Consider the following 20,282-nt stretch of genomic DNA (forward strand, 5'->3'; position numbering starts at 1 on the left):
GGACCGTCATTTAAAAACAAATTTTATTCGTTTTTGCTATTTGAAATTTGCCTTGTAAGCCGCTAAACCAACGGCGAAACGCGTCGCATAGTGGTGGGTACGTGGGTTCTTCTCGTGGCTTTCCTTTTCATTGCAAAACTTAGGTCATCAAGCTCGACTCGAAAGAGTATAAATAATCACTTAAAAATGTCTTTCAAATGATCACTGCCCTTACAAGGCAAAATTCAAATAACAAAAATTAATTCAGCTGTGTACGGCTAGGGCTCGAACTTCAGTCCTCGGAGCAACACGAATGTTGCCAGACCACTCAACGTTCTGAGCCATCAACACATTTCCAAATAACGGTTGCGCAAAAAACATGTGTATACCATGGAAGCAATTGTGGGTGTGTGGATTAATTACCCATCGCTATAACAAAAAATATGCTTTGAAAAGGACTGTTTCTAGAATGAAGACAAATGTCAAACTTTGACAAATTTGATTTTAATTCCATATGCAAGTTTCGCATCAGGGCGTAATAAATACCAATTATCAACATACGACCTTTGTAAAATCACATAGCCCAATATGCCTGATGAACCGCTTAACCAACGGCGAAACGCGTCGCATAATGGTGGGTACGTAGGTTCTTCTCCTGGCTTTCCTTTTCATTGCAAAACTTAGATCATTAAGCTGGACTCGAACGAGTATAAATAATCACTTACAAAATTTATTCAGAAAAATATGAAATTTTGACTTTGACCCACAATGGTTAAAATTTTTACTGGTGTAAAGCTCAGTACCCAGATATCAAATATATAACGTTTTTCATCTCTACCTGAAATGGACTTTTTGCAAAAAAAAAAATGGATTTCTGGTCCATAGTGCAGTGTTTGAAAATTGTGCTAATACTAAAAATACCGAAAATCGAGTAGGCATATACTTGTCGCATTAAAAAAATACTTAAATCGTAATGCAATGTCCTTTTTATTCACAAAGCGCCAGAAATGTAAAATTTCAGCTAATTTCAGAAATAGCTAGTCACCACCCAAAACGATAGAAATCAAATATTGAAGACAGGAAATTAATAAAATACTGAAAAAAGGTTTTAAATCATTTCAAAAAAAATTTATTACTTTTGAAATTTACATATTTATATAACATTTCGGTCCGAACGTAAATAATTGTTTGTCATATTTGCGCCGTTTTTTGCTGTATATCGGAAAAGTGTTTCATTTGTGTCACTTTTTCTGAGAGAACGTCTCTAAATTTTTGTGGATTTTTGTTTGGCTCTAGGTCAATTGGAAATCTCATTGGTTATGGTTTTTCCTTTTTGTTTATTTTTTATTTTCCAATATTTCGACTGTCTTCGTAGAGATATAAACTCAATTATATTAGTCAATGCTTTGTCTGTGTTTATGAACTATTTTTCTGTAAATATGTGCTCAGTGGTCCGTGTCAGTCTTATAATTCATTCTCTTATCGTTAGGTATATTTATTATGTTTAATATTTCTAGTGTGAATCGTCGTTTATAATTATTTTTCTGCGTCAATGTGTCTACGTCTTTAAAATTCGGCATATGTCCAGTTTTTGTACAATGTGCAACAAGCGCCGTTTTTTGCTCTAAAGGTTTGTCTGAATTTTGATCTGACTTATCTCCAGAAAGTATCGTCATAAATTTAGTTTTGGCTTACCAACATATACATTTTGGCATACGTTGGATTTGCCCCCTTTACATTTTATCTTATATACTACATTGCACTTGTCTTCCTTTTTAATTTTTTATTTTGTTTTGCTGAACAGACTATTGACGGTATTCTTAGATTTTAAGGCTAATTAATAATTATTCTTGTCATAAATATTCGAATTACGCTATGTCTCAGACAGTCCAGGTATATAAGTCTTTATTTTTATTCGGTTAGGATGCTCCGAGAAAAAGTCAATTATTCGTCCAGATGCTGTGGGCTTTTGGTACCAATCTATATTTTATTCCAGTAGCTTACCAAATTTAGGGTTCTATGATTTTTAAATTGATTTTTGGTACTTTATCCCGCCAAAACCAAATTTCCTTTGTTGAGATTAATATGGATACAGTTTCAAGGCAAATTATTTTTAAAGCAAATTTTTTAAGAAACCTATAAAAAAATCGTTAATCGATTCAGTTCAAATTTTGTGATAAATATGAAAAATAGATTACTTAATTCTATTTTTCTCACACGTAACTTCACGATAATCTACGAATTGGATGGTGATTAATTTTGTGACACAATATTTTTCATTTAAATATGCCCCAAATATCAAGAAAATATGAATTGTTGTTTCATAATTTCATTTGTGACTTTAAGCACTTATAGAAATAGTTACACCACAATAAGGTGGAAATAATCATGTGATCAATACTTTATTTGCCACAAATAAAGTCATTTAAAAGACCAAAAAAATTGAGAAACATTTGTTTTATTCTAAAGTAATGCGCAAACAAAGAAAAAATCAATAAATCTCATCGATCTTAATTTCAACTTCCAATATTATATTTAAATATTAAATGTATCACTAGTTATGGATATGCATTTCCAATAAAATGTATGACACGCATTTATTTATCCATATTTTCTTTCAACTCTTCTCTGATGAATGCATACCTCGTAAATATTTAATTATTATCTACCTTTAAAAAAACTATAACACCAAAACAGCTAATATTGCTGTTGTTTACATTCATATTTCCCCCCACCATAATTCGAAGCCGTCGGAATTTCGAAATAAACAACACACAATGTGAAATTTTTGTTTGTAAATGATTTTTATGTATTTTGAATTATTTTCTTTTTAACTCTTTTTCTTTTCGTCTTTGTGTTTTTTTAATGTAAACAAACTTATAAATATATATTAAAATTAATTTATTCTACATTTTTTTATATATAAGCTAATTTTAAAATTATAATTTTGTATTTTTAAATATTTACAATTTGAATATCAAATCAACTAAAATAAAATTGGTTTATAATACTGGGAATTTTATTTGGGAATATTTTTTTAAAGAAAATGAGGCAGTCAAAAAAGTTTCAGTTTCAATATTTGTATGGAACGTGAGGCATTAGTGCCTATGGAGTTGTTATAATGAGAGCTTTAACATTTTTTTTTTTTAATTTTTATAAATATTTTTGATTGCCTAATTTTGTATGCCCAGTTTTTTCTTTGTTTTTCTTTTCTTCGCTTATTTACATTTCTTCATGCTGTACATATTTTTTTTCTTCTCCTTTGTTGTTTAAATTAAAATTAATTTTTAATTTTTTTACAATTTTCACTAAGCACATTTTTATAAAAATAATTAATGAATATGATTAAAAATATTATCACAAGTCAAAACTGAACAATTAAATAAAAAAACTGAGATTTGTTTCAAACGCAACGCCCGGCGTGTGCTAACACCAAATGATACTCCTCATCTTTACGTTTTGGCCCTGGAGGAGCATGTTTGCAGCACGCATTTGTAGCTTTTGCTGGATTCGTCGTTCGGTTGGTCGGTCAATTGGTCACTCAATGGTAGTAAATAAGGAACTCGGAATATGGTGCCAAGAAAAATAACTTCTCAAAACGCCACTTGTAAGTCATACGGCGCCATTGATGGTTATTTTGTTCTGGGAGCTGATACTAAACAACAACAACAACAATGGGGATTTTCATGACAATTAATCCCCTTCCGTTTCGTTGTGTTCCCGACGTTAGGCTACTTGCTTAGTGGCTGGCATCCAATTCATGTTCATCATCCGATGGACAATCATCCATTTCCATATCGATCAGTTCGTCATCTTCTTCATCACAGCTACCATCTTTGCGATCGGAACCTTCTTTACCATCTTCTTGTTGCATGCGTTTGTGTTTGGTGCGACGATTTTGGAACCAAACTTTCACTTGGGTCTCGGAGAGATTGAGGGATTGAGCCAAGGCTTTACGTTCGGCACCCACCACATATTGATTGTTCTCAAAGGCATGCTCCAATTTCAACAGCTGAGATGGTGAGAAGGCGGTGCGAATGCGTTTGGGTTTGCGGAAAGGTTGCAAAAGGAAATCTAAAAAGGAACAAAAAAAGAGAGAATGGAAATTAGTATTGTTTGGTAATTGATTTAAAAAATAAAATTTCGAAAAAATTGATTTTTTTTAATTAAAAAAAATGTTTTGTATGAAAATCTCTACTTACTTCCTGGAAAACGATGTGGGAAAATTCTGCCATGTCGGCTCAAAAGCCATGGGTATAGGGGATAACTATCCCGGGGCATACCAGGTCCAGCCATAAATGGCCCAGCATGATGAGGCAAACCAGCGGCAGCTGCCGCCGCTGCTGCCGGACCCAAAACATGTCCAGCCTGCAAGGCCATTTGGAATTGGGCAGCAGCAATTAAATGAGGATTATGTTGTGGTGGCAATTCTGGTGGGGCATTAATGTATGGTGGCAATGCCTTAATGTCAGGCATTCCCTGCTGTGGTGGAGGTGGTGGTGGGGCAGCAACTCCGGGACCCATTGGGAAGGGTCTTACAATGTTGGCTGGGGGCATACCAGGTACCATAATCGGCGTAAGTCCAGCCGATTGTGGTGGCTTGCCATAATGTTGAGGTGTGGCAGGGCTACTGCTCAGATTGCTGCTGGGTGGTGGTGAGGGATGTGATTGAGGTGACACCGATTTTGGTGGGGTATGTGGTGGCTGATGTCTTTGGGCAGGATTTTGCAATTGATCTTGTCCCCTATCCGGTGATCGTTCACGTTTCAAATTGGGCAGGTGCATTTGATGTTGAGAACTTGAATTGGAAGACTCAACATCGGGTGATAGGCGGGTGTGGGGTGGTGGAGGACTGTAGGTGGAGTTGCTGGTATTGCTATTATTCAAATGGGCAGCGGCGGCGGAATTGTGCAGACGCTGGATAATATCCGTAATTTCGGCTTTGGCGGCATTTTGTTGTTGTTGCTGGTGTTGCATCAACAAATGCTGATGCAAAGCCTGCTGTTGGGCCATGGACAAGTGATGGGCAGCCATGTGAGGATGAGCGGGATGTCCAGCAGACATCAAGTGATGCGGATGATGTGGTGGCAAGCTGGTCATGGCTGGTGGAGTCTGTGGTGGTGAGGAGGGGTTATTGTTGCTGTTGGTATCCTCTGAATTGGGGGTGCTGTGAGCTTGGGGTCTCACATCACCGACGGTATTTTGTGATGGTGGTGGTGATGAATTGTTGGCATCATTACCAACAATCGACTCAATGCTGAAGCCGATTTTTTGCTTTGGCGTAGGCATCATAACGGCTGAGGTGGGTACCGGCGGAATCATTTTAGTCATAAATGCTTGTTGTGAAATTACGTGGGCCGTCGTTTTGGCGTTTTACGTTACCACGGGCGATTAAAAATCCAAAATATTTTTCCGTACGTTGCTTTAAATCCGTTTGGTTGTGGTTTAAATTTTATTTTTTGGGACTTAGTCTGTTTTCTAAGTTTTTTGCTTGCACTTTAAATTTTTAATCCAAAAAGAAACACTTTGTTTTCTTTTATTTTTGTATATTTTCACTTTGTTATTTTCTTGTATTCAAGATTCTCTTATGTTTCTTTGCTTCTTCTCTTTGTATATTATATTTTCTTTAAATATCTTTTATATTTCTTTTTTTCTTTTTATGTTTCTTAAACACGGATGTTTTGTTAATGCGTGTGTTAACTCAACGACAAACGATGTCAGAATAATCTTGGAATGCTCAAACTCACACTAAGTATCCGCAGTGGGAATTTTACCTTGCTCTCTTGCCAGCAATACTCTCTGTATTAATATCAACCGGTTTCTATTGTGTGTTTGATTGTTTGCCTCTTGCATGCACATGCTATCTCCCCAATGTGGATGTTATTTGTGTATGGATTACTACACACACGAAAGAAAGAGAAACACACACACAACTCTTACTCGCTCTCTCTCCCTCGTATACAGTACCGTTGCTTAATAGCGTTTGTTTGGCTGCTCAATTGAACGACTAATATGTCTACTGTTATGCTGTTGTTGTTCTTGTTTGTACAAGCAATGGTGGTTGTTTATACAAAGCACTCTCCTCGTGGTAGTGGTGTTGTTGTTGGTTTTGTTTCTTTGCATTTGGCTTCTCTTGTTCTCAGAGGGGCGTTACTACTTTTAATAGTTACATTTTACGCTCGTTAAGAGCTGTTATTATTATTAGTGAAATACCCTCTGCTGCCGTTGCTGTTGTGTGTTTTCCAACCGTGATGTGAACACGGTTGGTGTTGTTGTTAGTGGTGGCTGTATTGTTGTGGTTTTGTAGTTGTTGTTACTTTTGCATATGGCTTCCGATAAATGATGTTGTTTGGTCTTTTGTTTGCCTTATGGAAAGAGAGTGGCATAGAGCAGCAAGTAATTGGTTGGTTGGCTGGTTGGCTCATTCGTTCGTTCATTGTATGCAGCCTAAATAAACAGCAACGACACAACAACAACACAAACTAATACAACCCAAACAGCAAACCATTCATGGTTAGTTGTCGTCATTTAGATCAATAAGTAAATTAACGAGTTTCATTATCTTTGCTTATACAAAAAGAAAAAAAAGCAACAACATCAAAATGTGTCTCCCAGCGCATCGAATGTGTTTATATTCAACTAAAGCTGTTGGAAAGCAAAAGATGCCCTAAGTGTTTTTACATTAAGAAAAATGAAAAAATAAAAAAAAGAAAACATCATGAATGAAGTAGGAGGATTTTCCAGAAGAAAAAACTACACCAAAGGCAAACCATTAGATGATGGAGCAATACTTTGCTTCTTTGATTACAGCAGCTGCTGCGGCTGCCATTTTCTTGTTGTTGTTTACTTGGAATTTATGTTAGCATCTCTGCTACTAACAAACCATAGCATATAATACTTAATTAGTTTATAATTTTTGTTTTGTTGTTTTTGGTTGGTATGCCTACTTTTAATTAAATGTGTGGTAGTAGGTTTTATTAGAGCACAATTAATTGCCAAAATGTTTCCCAATTAAAGGATAATCAGGGGAAAAAGTGAGCAGACCACAATTGTTCTCATTGTCATTATACATTTTATTTTTGGATACATTTTCTCGTTTTTATTAGGGATAATAAATGTAAAATTTTCGATGTAGTAAGAAAACGTTCTAGACACATTTTATTGGAATGAAAAAATATAAAATTGGATTTGGAAAGTCATAAAAATATAAAATTGGATATGGAAAGTTATTTAAAATTTCTATATAAATAAGATGAGTTATAAATTTTTTCGTATTATATACCGGGATTTGATAAAACAAATATTTCCATTGTTTACTGTTGAGACGCATTTTATTAAATATGAAATAAACGCGAAAAAAAATCATTTTATAGAATTCATAGTTGATATTAATTAAAAAAAAATAATAATGTAAATATTTGTAAGGCAAGAAGGAACTAATTTTGTATTTTTACATTACATTTTATATTACTTTTGGGTAAATATTCATTTGGAGAAATAACTATATCTGAAACTTTTAACATACCATTATCAGAAATGACTCACAAGTTCATTGAAGTTAAAAATCACATAATTTAGTTTAGCAAGAAAATGTGTTGTTAAGTTAATAGAATATTTTTAAAAATTTCGGCCGTAATAATATTTTAGATATTTACAAACATAACAAAAACAATTGCCGTGTCGATAAAATTACTTTTTTCACGAAAATTCATTAAATCTGATGTTCGGCATAAAAACAACGAATTGAATTATTGAATATCAAAAGAAAAAATCCAGCCCTATTCATAGACAAGATCGGATATTGGAAAATAATTTGTTTTGTCATATCTCATATATTAATTGAAGAGGAAACAATTCGAAGGAATTGTTACAGAAAGAATTGTTACAGAAAATATGATAATCACTTGGTACCAAGTCCGGACTGTATGACAGATGCATTAAAACTTTCCAACCAAGTCCCCGAAGTTTCTCCGATCATTTCTCCTATTCTATCGACATTTTCGACGACCGGCCTAACTGTGCGAGATGCATCTTTAACATCAAAAATTCCTCAACGTAATCTACGAAACCAAAATTACACATAATTGTCTGTTACAGTATCGGAACCATAATAATATTATATATGCTTTATAATGATAGAGTTTGAATACCTTTCTCTTCTATTTGAATTGATACGGTTATACTTCGAATAAACGATTCGAATACCAGATTCCTACATATGTTTTCTATTAGTGTGGGTTTCGTTGACTAAAACTGTAATATTTTATTCTTTAAATTTATACTTATTAAAATAAGTACTTCAAATTTATTTTTTCTATTTATAGAAAATTACTCCGACTTTAGTTACACCGCCTCTATGCAATATATCGTAGGGAATAAAATGAAATTTAAATCTGATATGTTCTGATAATATTTTTTATCACAAAATTCTTTGTAAATTTGCTCAAATTTAGAAAACACTATTTTGTGAATAAAATATAACATGAGAACATTTTTTGATTTAATGCACTCTGTCCTCGCTTCGCGCTCCTGAATATACCCTCTAGAAAATGATGTTTTGTTGATTTGTCATTTCAAGTAAAAACAATTATAAAAAATTATTTTTTTATTGTTAATTTTTTCTTCTTAAATTAAGGTTATATCCTTTCAAGGAATTTACATACTTGCTCAACAAAATTTGACCTTTGACAAAAGTGTAAAGGTGTCATTTCCCTAAAACAGTCCTATTTGGAATATGCGGAATATACAATTGCATGTATGGAAATTTCCATTTTTTGTACATTGGAAGAAATTGGAACAGGGTCAAATATTGGTCAATCAGGATTTTAAATAGTCAGCACAATCTTCAGATCATCCTATAGAAAAATCTTTGGAGTATCATAGTTATGTTGTCGATTACTAACTAAGTTTATTTAGTTTTGACCAATCAAAAATTGGGTCATTTATTTTTCCAAAGATATTTTTTAAAAAATATTAAAAAAAACTTCATTATAAGTTTAGTTTTAAAAAAGTTACAGGCCATTTATTCATTTTACAATTTCAGTTGCTTTAGTTTTGGTCACCAGGGTACATGTCATTACAATGCTAACGAATTTACTAATCATAGGACAATACAAGTTAGCCGGAACCGGTACGAAAAACATCTCTGAGAAAATGTTGTTTTCCAATTTTATCTAATCCAATCCGAGAAAAGTCTATATCTGAGTAATTGATTTGCCGTAGATCCGATAAAAAAGTAACGATATATGTTCTACCAGGGCGATTCGAAAACTTCTTAGCCTATCAATGAAAGAGAATAGTTTTTCAAAAAAATATATTTTACAATATAATCACCTGAAACTTCAATACTCTTAGTCCAACATTTTCTAGCAATTCTATCCTTAATTAAAATAGTTTTCCTCAAGGTCTTTACTGTATTTGCATCTTCATTTGAGGTAAAACGCTTGCCAGCAATATTTTTTTAGATTTGGGAACAAGTAAATGTCGATGGGAGCTAAATCAGCAGAATAAGGTGGGTGGTGAAGCAACTCGTACTTTAATTCGTTGATTTTAGCCATTGTTAAAACACTCCTGTGCGTGTTGTCTTGATGAACAATTATTTTTTGTGTTGTAAGCCAGGACGTTTTTCTCGAATTGTTACATTTAATTGATCCAAAAGGTTGCAATAGTACTCTGAATTTATTGTTTTACCCTATAAAATACCTTTGAAGTCCCAAAAACCCGTTTTCATAACCTTACCAGCCGGTTGAATTGTTATGCCTTCTTTGGGGCCATTCCTCCAGCTTCAGTCCATTGTATGGATTGTTATTTTGTCGTTATGGAACGACGCTTATATGCGAGAAATATTCATTCTTATGCGTTTTTAATCGACTGTTAACAAATGCGGAACCCATCTTGTTAAAAGATTTTTCATCTGTAGCTCTTCATGCAAAATTAAATGAACTCGATTATTTCAGATGCACGTGACATTAGCAATTTCAAGCACTTCTATTCGTAGATCATTTAATAGCACACTTGTTTGTTTCTGTTGCTGTTTTTAGACTAGTACGATCACGTTTAAATTCAGCAACCCAATTGTTTATTGTTGCATATGAAGGAGCACTTTCACCTAACAAATTTACCATATCATTACGAATTTCTTGTCCCGATAAACCTTTTTTATGTAAATATTTAATGACAGCACGCATTTCTAATATTTCCATTATGAAAAAAATTGCGGATGCATCTTTTTTGAACACCTGTTGTTGTCAGATCGCAACAAACGTTAACATGCGCTCATAACAGAGATGGAAGTTTCCAAAACACGTAACTTTTGTCTGTTTTTACTTTGCTTTTTGTGCTAGGCTAAGAAGTTTCCGAACTGCCGTCGTAAACAGTTAACCGGATCCGGTACCAGAATAAAATACAAATTTTATTCCGTAATGAATGTTTTTAAAAGTAAACTCGTAAAATAGCTATATGATGTTATTCCGGAATTTAAGAAATATATGTGTCATAACATAATATCGACGCCTCCGAACCATGCTAAGTCGACTTAGCATGTTTTAAAGTTCTTCACGTTTTTAGATACTACGGTCCTTAATTTAAATTCACTAAAATTTTGGTAATCATCGACCAATCAAACCAAAGTTATAAGCAAAAATGTACTTAGCATGGCACGAAAGCTTCTACTGAAAAACTCTCTTTTCAGACTTAGCATACTATGGTTCGGAGGCATCGATATTATATTTATTATTTTTAGAAAATTCCTATTTGCCATGTTGTATTTGCATTTGACTCATCGAATCGATTCGACATGTAGCTAATTTATTTGAATGTAATATTTGTCTACTTTGAAATTTTCCCCGACTTCACCACAAAGGAAATCATTAGCATAGCCATCTGTAAAATAAACTCGACTACGAAATATATTGCGGCCAGTTTACTGTAACATATTATACACTAAATTAACATAAGGGCCAAAGAGTGTTGTCTTATTTTTTTATAATTGACCAACACTAATGACAAAAAATAAACAAAACAACGAAAAAATAAATAAAAATATTTTCTTGTGAAAACAAAACGATTGCTGATAATGAAAACTGGCAGACTGTCAGGCAGGCAGTCGAAATGAAAAACAAAGCAAAAAAAAAAAAACATACATCAGCGGAAAGTTCGTTTTAAGTAGCAGTCGGCAGAAGAAAAACATAACCAAATCATTAAATTATTATGGTGATAACCTTTGGTGACCAGCGGTATTTTTTCGGCTTGTTAAGTAGCCGGTGACCAAATGAAATTACACAAGTAAATTTCAAGTGAATGCTTTTATTATTATTCTTTTTTTATTTTGGTTAGTTGCCCTTCATTTGCAGCTTAAATTAATGTTGCGAGACTAATGACTTTAGCCATAAGCCTCCATCTATACTAACATAAAAAAATTAAATAAAGAAAAAAATTACAAACTCTTTACACGTAAAAATGGAATTATGAACTGATTTCATTTTGTTTTTGTGTTTTTTTTTTTAACTGTGATGGAATGTGGTTTATTACTTCGGTCAGCAGCAGTTAATGGCGCCCGTAATGTAATTTGCTTGCAAATCATTTCACTAAGCACATAAATTATAATAAAAATATCAAAATTCATATTCTGGTTTAAATTTGTTGTCTTGCATTTTTGTTTTTATTCCGCTGTTTAGTATTGGCATGGTGGGGTGTTTCATAAGGTTATTATTTTTATATGGAAAACTGCCATGGCATGGTGTTGCTGTCTTGTGTCTCATTTTGTATTTTGTTATACTTTCGAACATCGCCATCGACGTTTGTGATACTAGAAACGAGTGTAATTAAATTTTGTTTTTTTGGCACATGTTTCTAATGCGTTTAACGGCGTCAGCTTTGTCTCACTTCAATGTATGATAATAATGATCGTGTATTTTCGTTTGATATTATGATCCATTTTTGACATGCGATCTATTACAATTTAATTTATGATATGACCAGCAATTTATCGAACGCAAATCGAATATGAATTTCAGTCGGTCTAACTACCCCCACAATGGGCAAGAGATATTTACTTCAATTTTGTTAAATATTGGTCTCAATTCTTTGGCACGTCTTAATATTTGTTATACATATGAATTCATTCAATGTATAACAGATTTATTTTGATTTATTTCCATTTCAATGGAAATCAATTTTTTCGGTTTTATAAAATTCATAATTTGTAATACAATACAGTGTGAATTTATTGATTACATATTTTCACGTAAAATAGATTAAAAAAAAAATAGATTAAATAAAATGGGATTTGGGGACGAAGCAAAATTTTTGCAAATGTAGGAAATTGTAAAAAGGAAATCAGGTTGATATTATGGATTTGCAAATTTTATTGGAAATATTTTATATTTTATTATTGAACTGGAAAGTTGTTAAGAATTTGCAAATCGAAAATTTGCATTTCTATATTAAAATTGTACTAAAATTTCACCAAATATTCTACGTGGGTAACGCAAATTTTATTTGGGTTTAACAAATTTTACTCAGCAAAAATTCGCATTTGTATGCTATTTTATGTAAAGTTTTCAATAATTCATATGAAGTTTAAAATCATCAGGAAATTGGGAAATGTATGTTATGGTCGAGGAGAAAGTTTTTTTTTTTTATTATTTATGATCCAAATGCTTTATACATATAAATATAAACTAAACACACCAGTCTTTGACCAAATGTACTTTTCGATCATATTATTTCCTGGCCTAAAAGAAGATAGGCGATCCTTACTTCAAATATGTTCGCAAAAATAATTGCTGTAGTTACAAGTCAATATTATGATGCTAAAAATTGTTCATAAAATGTGAACTATGTATACCCAATAAGTTTTCAAATTTCCTTGAAATACAACCAAGTTCATAATAATTGCATTATACTGAAATGATATCAATTTTGATACCAATAGCAAAAATCCAGACAAAATTATTTTGATGAAATTAATTATTTGACAAATATTATTTTCATTAATTTTTTTATACAAAATAGTCCGGCATAATCCCAGTTTGTAAGATAGGAAATCCTGTAGTTTCGGATTTCGCCATTAATCCTGATCAGATTCCTTGCAGTTTCATTTACCACTAAAAAAACCTTCTTCCCCAAGGTCAAGCCTAAGGACTACAGTAGAAATGATCTGAATGAAATTTTTTTAAAAATTCAGAATTGTGGTCGAGCACGTAGTAACCCCACTGTTATTCTTTTTTACGACTAAATTTTTGAACAGAATACAGATGACATCACAAACTATTTACTTGAATTCATTTTTTGAAACATTTTACAGACAAATATTTTTGTATGTATGAAAAATAGTTAAAATAGTAATATAAGTATATATTGAACTGTTCACTAAACCTGCAAGAATCATTTTGGATACGGGAATATGCCTTATTGATATAAAAAGTTATTAGTCCAGATTTAAATTATGCAATTTTAAGGCACTGCAAAACATCTATTCCATACGACTTGACAGAAAAAATAAAATGCGTTTATGTTTATATGTTTAAAGATAGAGGACATTCAGTTTATAGAATACAGACCGTTCAAATAGATGATTGTCCTCTGGAAGTGGACGAACTTACTTAATGGAACCATAAGGAAAATCACCTGAATTTTCCAAAACTAGTAAAAAATCGGAAAATTAGTATATTTTGTGGGGGAGGTATCAGAAAAAGTCGACCGATTTTCCCCATCTTCGAACTTGACTAATGGCTCCCATCTTCAGACTTGATCTAGGCTTGGTAAAGATAATAGGTTGTGAATAGTTTTGTTCAATGCGGATAGTCCGTTCGCCTAAAAGAACCTCTTCACATTTTTTCGAACTTGTTTTAAGTTTGGAAAATTTTTAAGAAATCCACAAATTGGATGGAAACGGTTAGCACCTTCGGGAGCGCACCAACCAGTCAGATAGACAAACTGACATTTGTAAATCGATTCCTGTCTAAACCCAATATTTTCATGACGTCCACGTGTACTATCAAAACAGAATTGAATCGATCTTTGTATGACGATGAAGAAGCTCTGCATTTGTAAAAATGCTATAGCCGTGCTTCGAAATATGTTTCTAAGATCGTTGCCTGTGATGAATTATGGATTCATTTAATTTAGTACTGTAAATTTCTTAAACCGCATTGAATATAAATATATAGTTTGTTTTGGGACTTGCAGTGAAATTTGACGTAGAATATTTTATTATGTTACATAATATACCTACAATTAAGTTTCATGTCACTTTAGTGCGCTTAGCCGAAAAAAGTGCTGGGAAATGTCTTTGAAAAAAATACAAAAATATTTTGAATTTTTTGTTTGTTTTTTTTTTAAGTTTTTTGACGTTTAGGCTGATTTTTTGAGTTTTAGTCTATTCTGAGACTTTTATTAAAACATTATGGCGAACATTTCTGTAGAATATTGTGAACGCATGTAACCCCGTTTTGAATGAGTTTTCAATTACTTACGTAGGTAGATTACAGTTGCATATTAAAATATTCCTCGATATTTTATCAGTAATATTGCCGAAGATACTATGTACGCAAAATGCAAGGATTTCAAGAAATCATAATTCGAAAATTTTCAAAATTCTTGAAAAGGTTATCCCCGAATTAAACTTTCAAAACGCCGATACACGCGTCTTCTTTTTTTAGCCCCTCTTTCATAATCTGTTTGAATTTCCCGGTAATTATCAAAAACTTTAAATTTGTCGCACAGTGTTATTTCCTTAAAATGATTTGGAGTTTGTCTTTAAAAACAATCCTTTAATACTGTTCGATATTACATATATAAGACCAAATGTTTTTTTTTTATTTATTAAAATGCGATAGAAAAAAAGCTTTTTCTGATAGTACGTATGACATTGAGAAGTCAATATCTGCTAGAAAATATAGCCTTAAAAGTCATACTTTAAGTCGCATATTAAAAAAAATTAAAGCTTTAGAGGATCTGAATGTCAACCAGACTGATGATAATAAGCAGCCTATGACTATGATGCCAAAATCCAAAGCTACTTCAAATAGGAGGACATTCGTCGAATTTGACTTTTTTTTTAAAACTGTAAACATTTTTAACTAATATTAATTTGTTATATGTTTTTGATACTAGTTTTTATAATTAAGTATCGGACGACAATAACCAGCCATAAAGTGTTTATATCTTTTGAATATGTTCTGAGATATAGAGCTCTAAAACAAGGGCCGAATGGTCTCCAGTCTCCCCTACTAGCAATGTCTGTGCAAAATTTCAGAGCTCTATATTGCGATATTTTTCGTGATTTAAATAGCCAAATCGATATAATATTTTGTTCTGATCAAGAATATATATATTTGATGGGGTCTCCGGTGAATATTTCGAGGTGTTGCAAACACCATTTAGTGGAGTGTATAACAATTAATACTTTTGTAAATCCATCCCAAAATTTTACAAGGATCAGATTTTGTAATGACAACATTGAGAATTTGGCTAAATAAAGCATTTCCCCATTTTTGTATTTTTTTTTTATTTTGTATGAACCTATAATTTGTCAAGAATATCTCCTTAAAATTTCAAGTGAAAATCTCAACAAGTCTTGAAGATATAGCCGATTTATTGGGTTAGCAAGATTGAGTGATCAAGAGTGATTGTAAAACTTAAAATGTCATAACTTAAATTCCAAATTTTAATACATTATTCTGGACCTGCCTAGCTATCGTACGAAGTAGGATAAATCCAATCGGTCAAAATGTTTCTTATTTTCCAGCTTGGTTTTTGGTCGAAAATGGGCGATTTTTCAAAACAAATATTCCTAGGTCCTTCATTTTGCTAGTTTTCGAGCAAAGTCAAGTATTTTAGTTCATACCAGAGCCAGATGCGAACTTTCACTAATTACTTTGGCATTTTGAGATTCGCAAGTTCCGTTGATTGGCAATCATGCCTGCCATCGAAAAAAGGATTTGACTTTAATTACAAAAAATTACAACAACTTTTTGCCAATTTATTTTGTTCTTCTTTAAGTCTTCAAATACAAGTCTTTAAATGGAGTTCCCCTTAATGAACATTTATTGGCTTACAATTTATTTCACTCTCCCCTTGCTGAGCTATAGACCACACCTAATTTCCTAAGAAATCTTGTAAAACATCTCAATTACTTTCATACTCATTTACAATTAATTCACAAATCCGCTACATTTGAATACTTTCTTTTTTCGCAAAACAAAAAAGCAACCCTGCCACCATGTCTGCCATTTTCACAAAACTGCACAGCAAGCTTGCTACAAATAATTGCAATTGTAAATATTACCATCTAAACGTTTTCACGCTAATTTTCTAATACTTCAGCCAGTACACCCACCGAGAGAGAGAGAGACTTTGAATGAACATCGAATGTATCCTGTTGTGCAAATGCCTCAGAATCATTCAATCTTTGCACTTGCAATAACAAAATTTTCCAAAAACCAACGCAACCATTGCCCAAAAATCCCAACGAAGAAGAAAAATGTAAATGAATAACGACAGAAAAGGGACAAACCATGGTAGGTGGCTGGACTGCCTTCTAGGGTATTAGCATTTCGTTGGCTTTGTGAAATGGCCAACCATAGAAAATGTATGTATTATTGTCCCCGGGATGCGACACAAGGCAAGATAATATGGAAAATAGAAACAAATGACCGTTTCATTATAAAAATTCCAAAATATAGGACAAAAGATGAACAGAGGGGGAGAATTAGCACAAACGACAACAAAAACGACAATGGCTATCTGGCAGCAGGACAGTCGTCTGTCCGAACTAGAGGCACGCACACAAAAGAGGTACTTCAGGACAACAATTGCATCCTTAACCAAGACAAAAAAGGTGTCAAAAGCAACACAACACCCGTGGTGTGGTGTTGTTGCGTTCTCCTATTCTATTGTTTTATTTGGTTGTTCTTTTTTCTTGTTCTTCTTGCCTCTAACTGACTTTATGATCTTTTCCTAGCTAGTTTGCCTTTTTGCCATGGTCATGTAAACGGCATGTAGTTTTGCACTCGACTATATTTGCCATTGTGTAAAGGCCGTATTGTTGTGGTGCTGCTGCTGGCAAGGGGCAATCTCATCTTGAGTTTTGTTGTTGTTGTTGTTGTTGTTCTATTTCTTCTTCGTCAATTCATTTTAAAACAAATACATCAAAAATGCAATTGAGTTACAGCTAGCCCAGCATGATGTAATCCCTCAATCCGTCCATCCATCCATGGCGTTTGCTGTTCGCACATCTCTTTTTTTGTTGCTAAAAAAAATCTATTTCGAAATTCTCTAAAAATTGCAGAATTCTATTGATTTTTTGTGTTTTGTAAATGATTCTTTGTTTTTAATTCACTTGAATGCTACATTTCAAGTGTGGCAATTTATCGCCTATTGTTATTTTCGAGATGGCCAATTCTTTTTTTAATTATAAAACTCAAGAGGAGGTTTTGTATGAATTGCAGAAACAAAAAGGTCACAACTTTATTAGAATATAAAATAAGTTACAATAAAAAAGAGAAACAAACGACCATTTTAATGATGATGAGTTTGCATAAAATCCACTCAACTAGTCGGACATATGTTTGATTGTTGCATAGATAGGAACAGTGGTTACAAAGTGTAAAGTTTTCAATAGATTAGATGAATCAAAATTTTGGTTGTAACCTTTATAAATGGAATTGAAAGGCTATCAAATCCTTTAAAATGATTTAATGATAAACAAATAGTATGTATATCAAATGCTGATAATCTCAGTCCTATTGATAATGTTTACAATATTCCTACTATTTCCATAAAATGCAAGAATATTTTTCGTAAAATTCCATAAAAATTATTTTTTAATGCCTTCAGTATTTAAAAACCATTGAGCGAAGCTGTATAATCGGATGGGACCGACCATATGAATCCTAAAACTCTAACATTCTACAGATCTATATTCCGAGGCTGTGCAATATTTCGAGATTCCGAACAGTCCCTCCAATTAGTTGGCTCAAAGGCCTCTAGAGCGTCCACAAAAAAAAAAAAAAAAAAATACAAAAAATTAGTTTTTCATACATTTATCCCCTAAATATTAACCGATCATTAAAACAATAGGTACGACAATTTCGTGACAATTGATCCATTACTGTGGCCTATACTAGTCGAGATATGTCTACTGTACTAGTCGATATATGAAAACATAGACTCATATCAAATATTTTCTGCATCAATGTCGTTTGCCAAAAAATTCGGAATGATACTTACCGGTCATTTTGTTTGAAATAACATTAAAATCCGTAAAATTGAGGGCTATATAAAGATATCTACCTAGACTGAACATTATCTGAGAAAATTGTTTACCTATTAAGAATTCGAATTGCCAAAATTTTGCCACTTCGGTTAGAAAATTCGACTAAGATCATTAAAATTCTTACAATGAGGCTGGATTTTTGAATGCAGGTTATTTCTCATGATGGCGATATTCTTAATTTTTGGTAGGAAAATTTGCCACCAAATAAGAACCGAAAATGTAACGAAAAACTTTAGAAATAATGCCGCTCATTGTGCATCACTAGCTTTGATCCATAGGCGTCGTATATCAAAATAAAGAACTGTCACAAAGTTTGAAAGTTTTTTACAGATGTTTTCGTAACATTTCCATTTAATTTCGTAAGTATTTCGTGTATAAAACTTTTCATATTTTAAGGCAGTATTATTAAAAAGTCGTTAAAAAACTATTTTTTAGAATATTGATAGAAAAATAAAAAAATCTATAGAAAGTACTATCGGGGTAGATTCTGCATTTTAAAGTGAGGTACATTCGGCCATATATAATATATATTTCCATAAAATGATTTTAGTTTGTCTTTAAAAATAATCCTTTAGTTTGGTTCGAAAATGCGATAGAAAAAAACTATTTCTGATGGTGTGTGTGTGTGTGTGGCCTTGAGACGTCAACGCAAAAAATCTAGCCTTAAAAGTCAAGCATTGAGTCGCATATTAAAACAAAATAAAACCTTTAGAGAATCGAAATTTCAACCACACTGAGAGCGGAGATAATTACCAGGATATGACTATGGTGCCGAATCTGCCCCATCAAATGCTGAACCTACCCCGGGTAGGGCCACATTCTTCAAATTTGACTTTTACAGAAGATATTTGGCGTCCCCGTCACAAAGACGCAATATGATAATTTAGAAGGGTACCACTCAAGAAAAATAATTGGCTCACCAATACCTTCAGCCTCATGAACCAAAAAAATGTGGACTGTGTAATGGAATGATTCAAATCAATTGCTAAATACAACCAAATACCATCTTCGTCATGAAATTCCTTCGAATCACAACTCAAATTGGTGAGGAAATTGCTCTTCATTCGCAAATTGATTTTCAATAAGCTTCTCATAAAAATACCAAAAGTGGCTTCAAACGACTAATATATTAAGCCCATGTTTTTGCACATTTCCTGATTATGAAGGTGGAAAAACTGGTGGCTACATCTTACACGGCAACCAAATACCAAGATGTTTTTTTAACTGCTATAACATATCCCATTTATTTTTGATGATAGGTCCTATTTTGCAAGCCTAAAAAGCCAAGACTTTTGTCCGACACAATTATCGTTCTGAGGGGTATATCTTTTTCTTAGCAGATATGCTGCTCCAACGATGTTTGCAGTATATTAAAGGGAGCTATTTCCTTCGTGTTGATGTATGCGGTCGGATATATGTTCCCACATGGGGTAATTTACAACATTTTGCAGATGCTTGATTTTTAGGTCAAAGGTTACATCGAACTAAGTTACATTACTCTGTTTTAAATGATTTCAATGAAAATAATTGTCATTTATTTTCCGACAATTCAATATATTATTTTGAGGCCCCATTATGTATAAACAATGTACGTCTGCCCGTTGAAATTACTTTGAAACTCTCAATATTGAATACAGAGCATATTGCATCTACTTCTTCTACGATTTTTAGTTTTGAAAATGAACACATTGATCCGCATTATGGGTGTTACTGCAATTCAATGTGCATTTCGCTTCTCAGAGCAATTGAAGTATTATGAAGATTCCTTTTATTCATGTTTTGATACATGCCGCATATAAGCCCCCGCCGGATTTTAGGTTCTTTGATCTGTCAATTCAGGTTTTCATTATTGTATATAAATCGACGAATACTTGTTGTTAACACAATTTTAAAATAACTCAATTAAATTTAAATAATCTGAACCCATCAATAATTTTTTTCTTTCGTTTTAGCTATATTTTCTTTTGGGGTACCTTGGCCCATGCAATCTCCCAACCATCTTTTCAAATCTGCTGAATTATTC

General features: G+C 32.8%; 1 protein-coding gene across 1 annotated transcript; it reads right to left on the reverse strand.

Annotated features, from left to right (window-relative positions):
• Positions 1 to 3,717: 3,717 nt before the first annotated feature.
• LOC133332378 (homeotic protein empty spiracles) lies at positions 3,718 to 5,340 on the reverse strand. The gene is made up of 2 exons (XM_061540777.1): positions 4,182 to 5,340; positions 3,718 to 4,053 (listed from the first exon to the last, which is right to left on the reverse strand). The coding sequence occupies exons 1-2, from the start codon at positions 5,308 to 5,310 to the stop codon at positions 3,719 to 3,721; spliced, it is 1,464 nt and encodes a 487-aa protein (XP_061396761.1). The 5' UTR covers positions 5,311 to 5,340; the 3' UTR covers position 3,718.
• Between the last annotated feature and the right edge of the window lie 14,942 nt (positions 5,341 to 20,282).

This window comes from Musca vetustissima, unplaced genomic scaffold, assembly GCF_032173495.1.
Source record: "Musca vetustissima isolate MV318-11 ecotype Yass unplaced genomic scaffold, APGP_CSIRO_Mvet_v1 utg214306, whole genome shotgun sequence".
NCBI classification, from domain to species: Eukaryota; Metazoa; Arthropoda; class Insecta; order Diptera; family Muscidae; genus Musca; species Musca vetustissima.

Excerpts from the sequence above, each read along its gene's own strand:
- LOC133332378 (XM_061540777.1), bottom strand. The coding sequence starts at position 5,310 with ATGACTAAAATGATTCCGCCGGTACCCACCTCAGCCGTTATGATGCCT. Across the intron at positions 4,054-4,181 it reads CCCACATCGTTTTCCAGGAA|ATTTCCTTTTGCAACCTTTC; the intron begins GTAAGTAGAGAT and ends GTTCCTTTTTAG.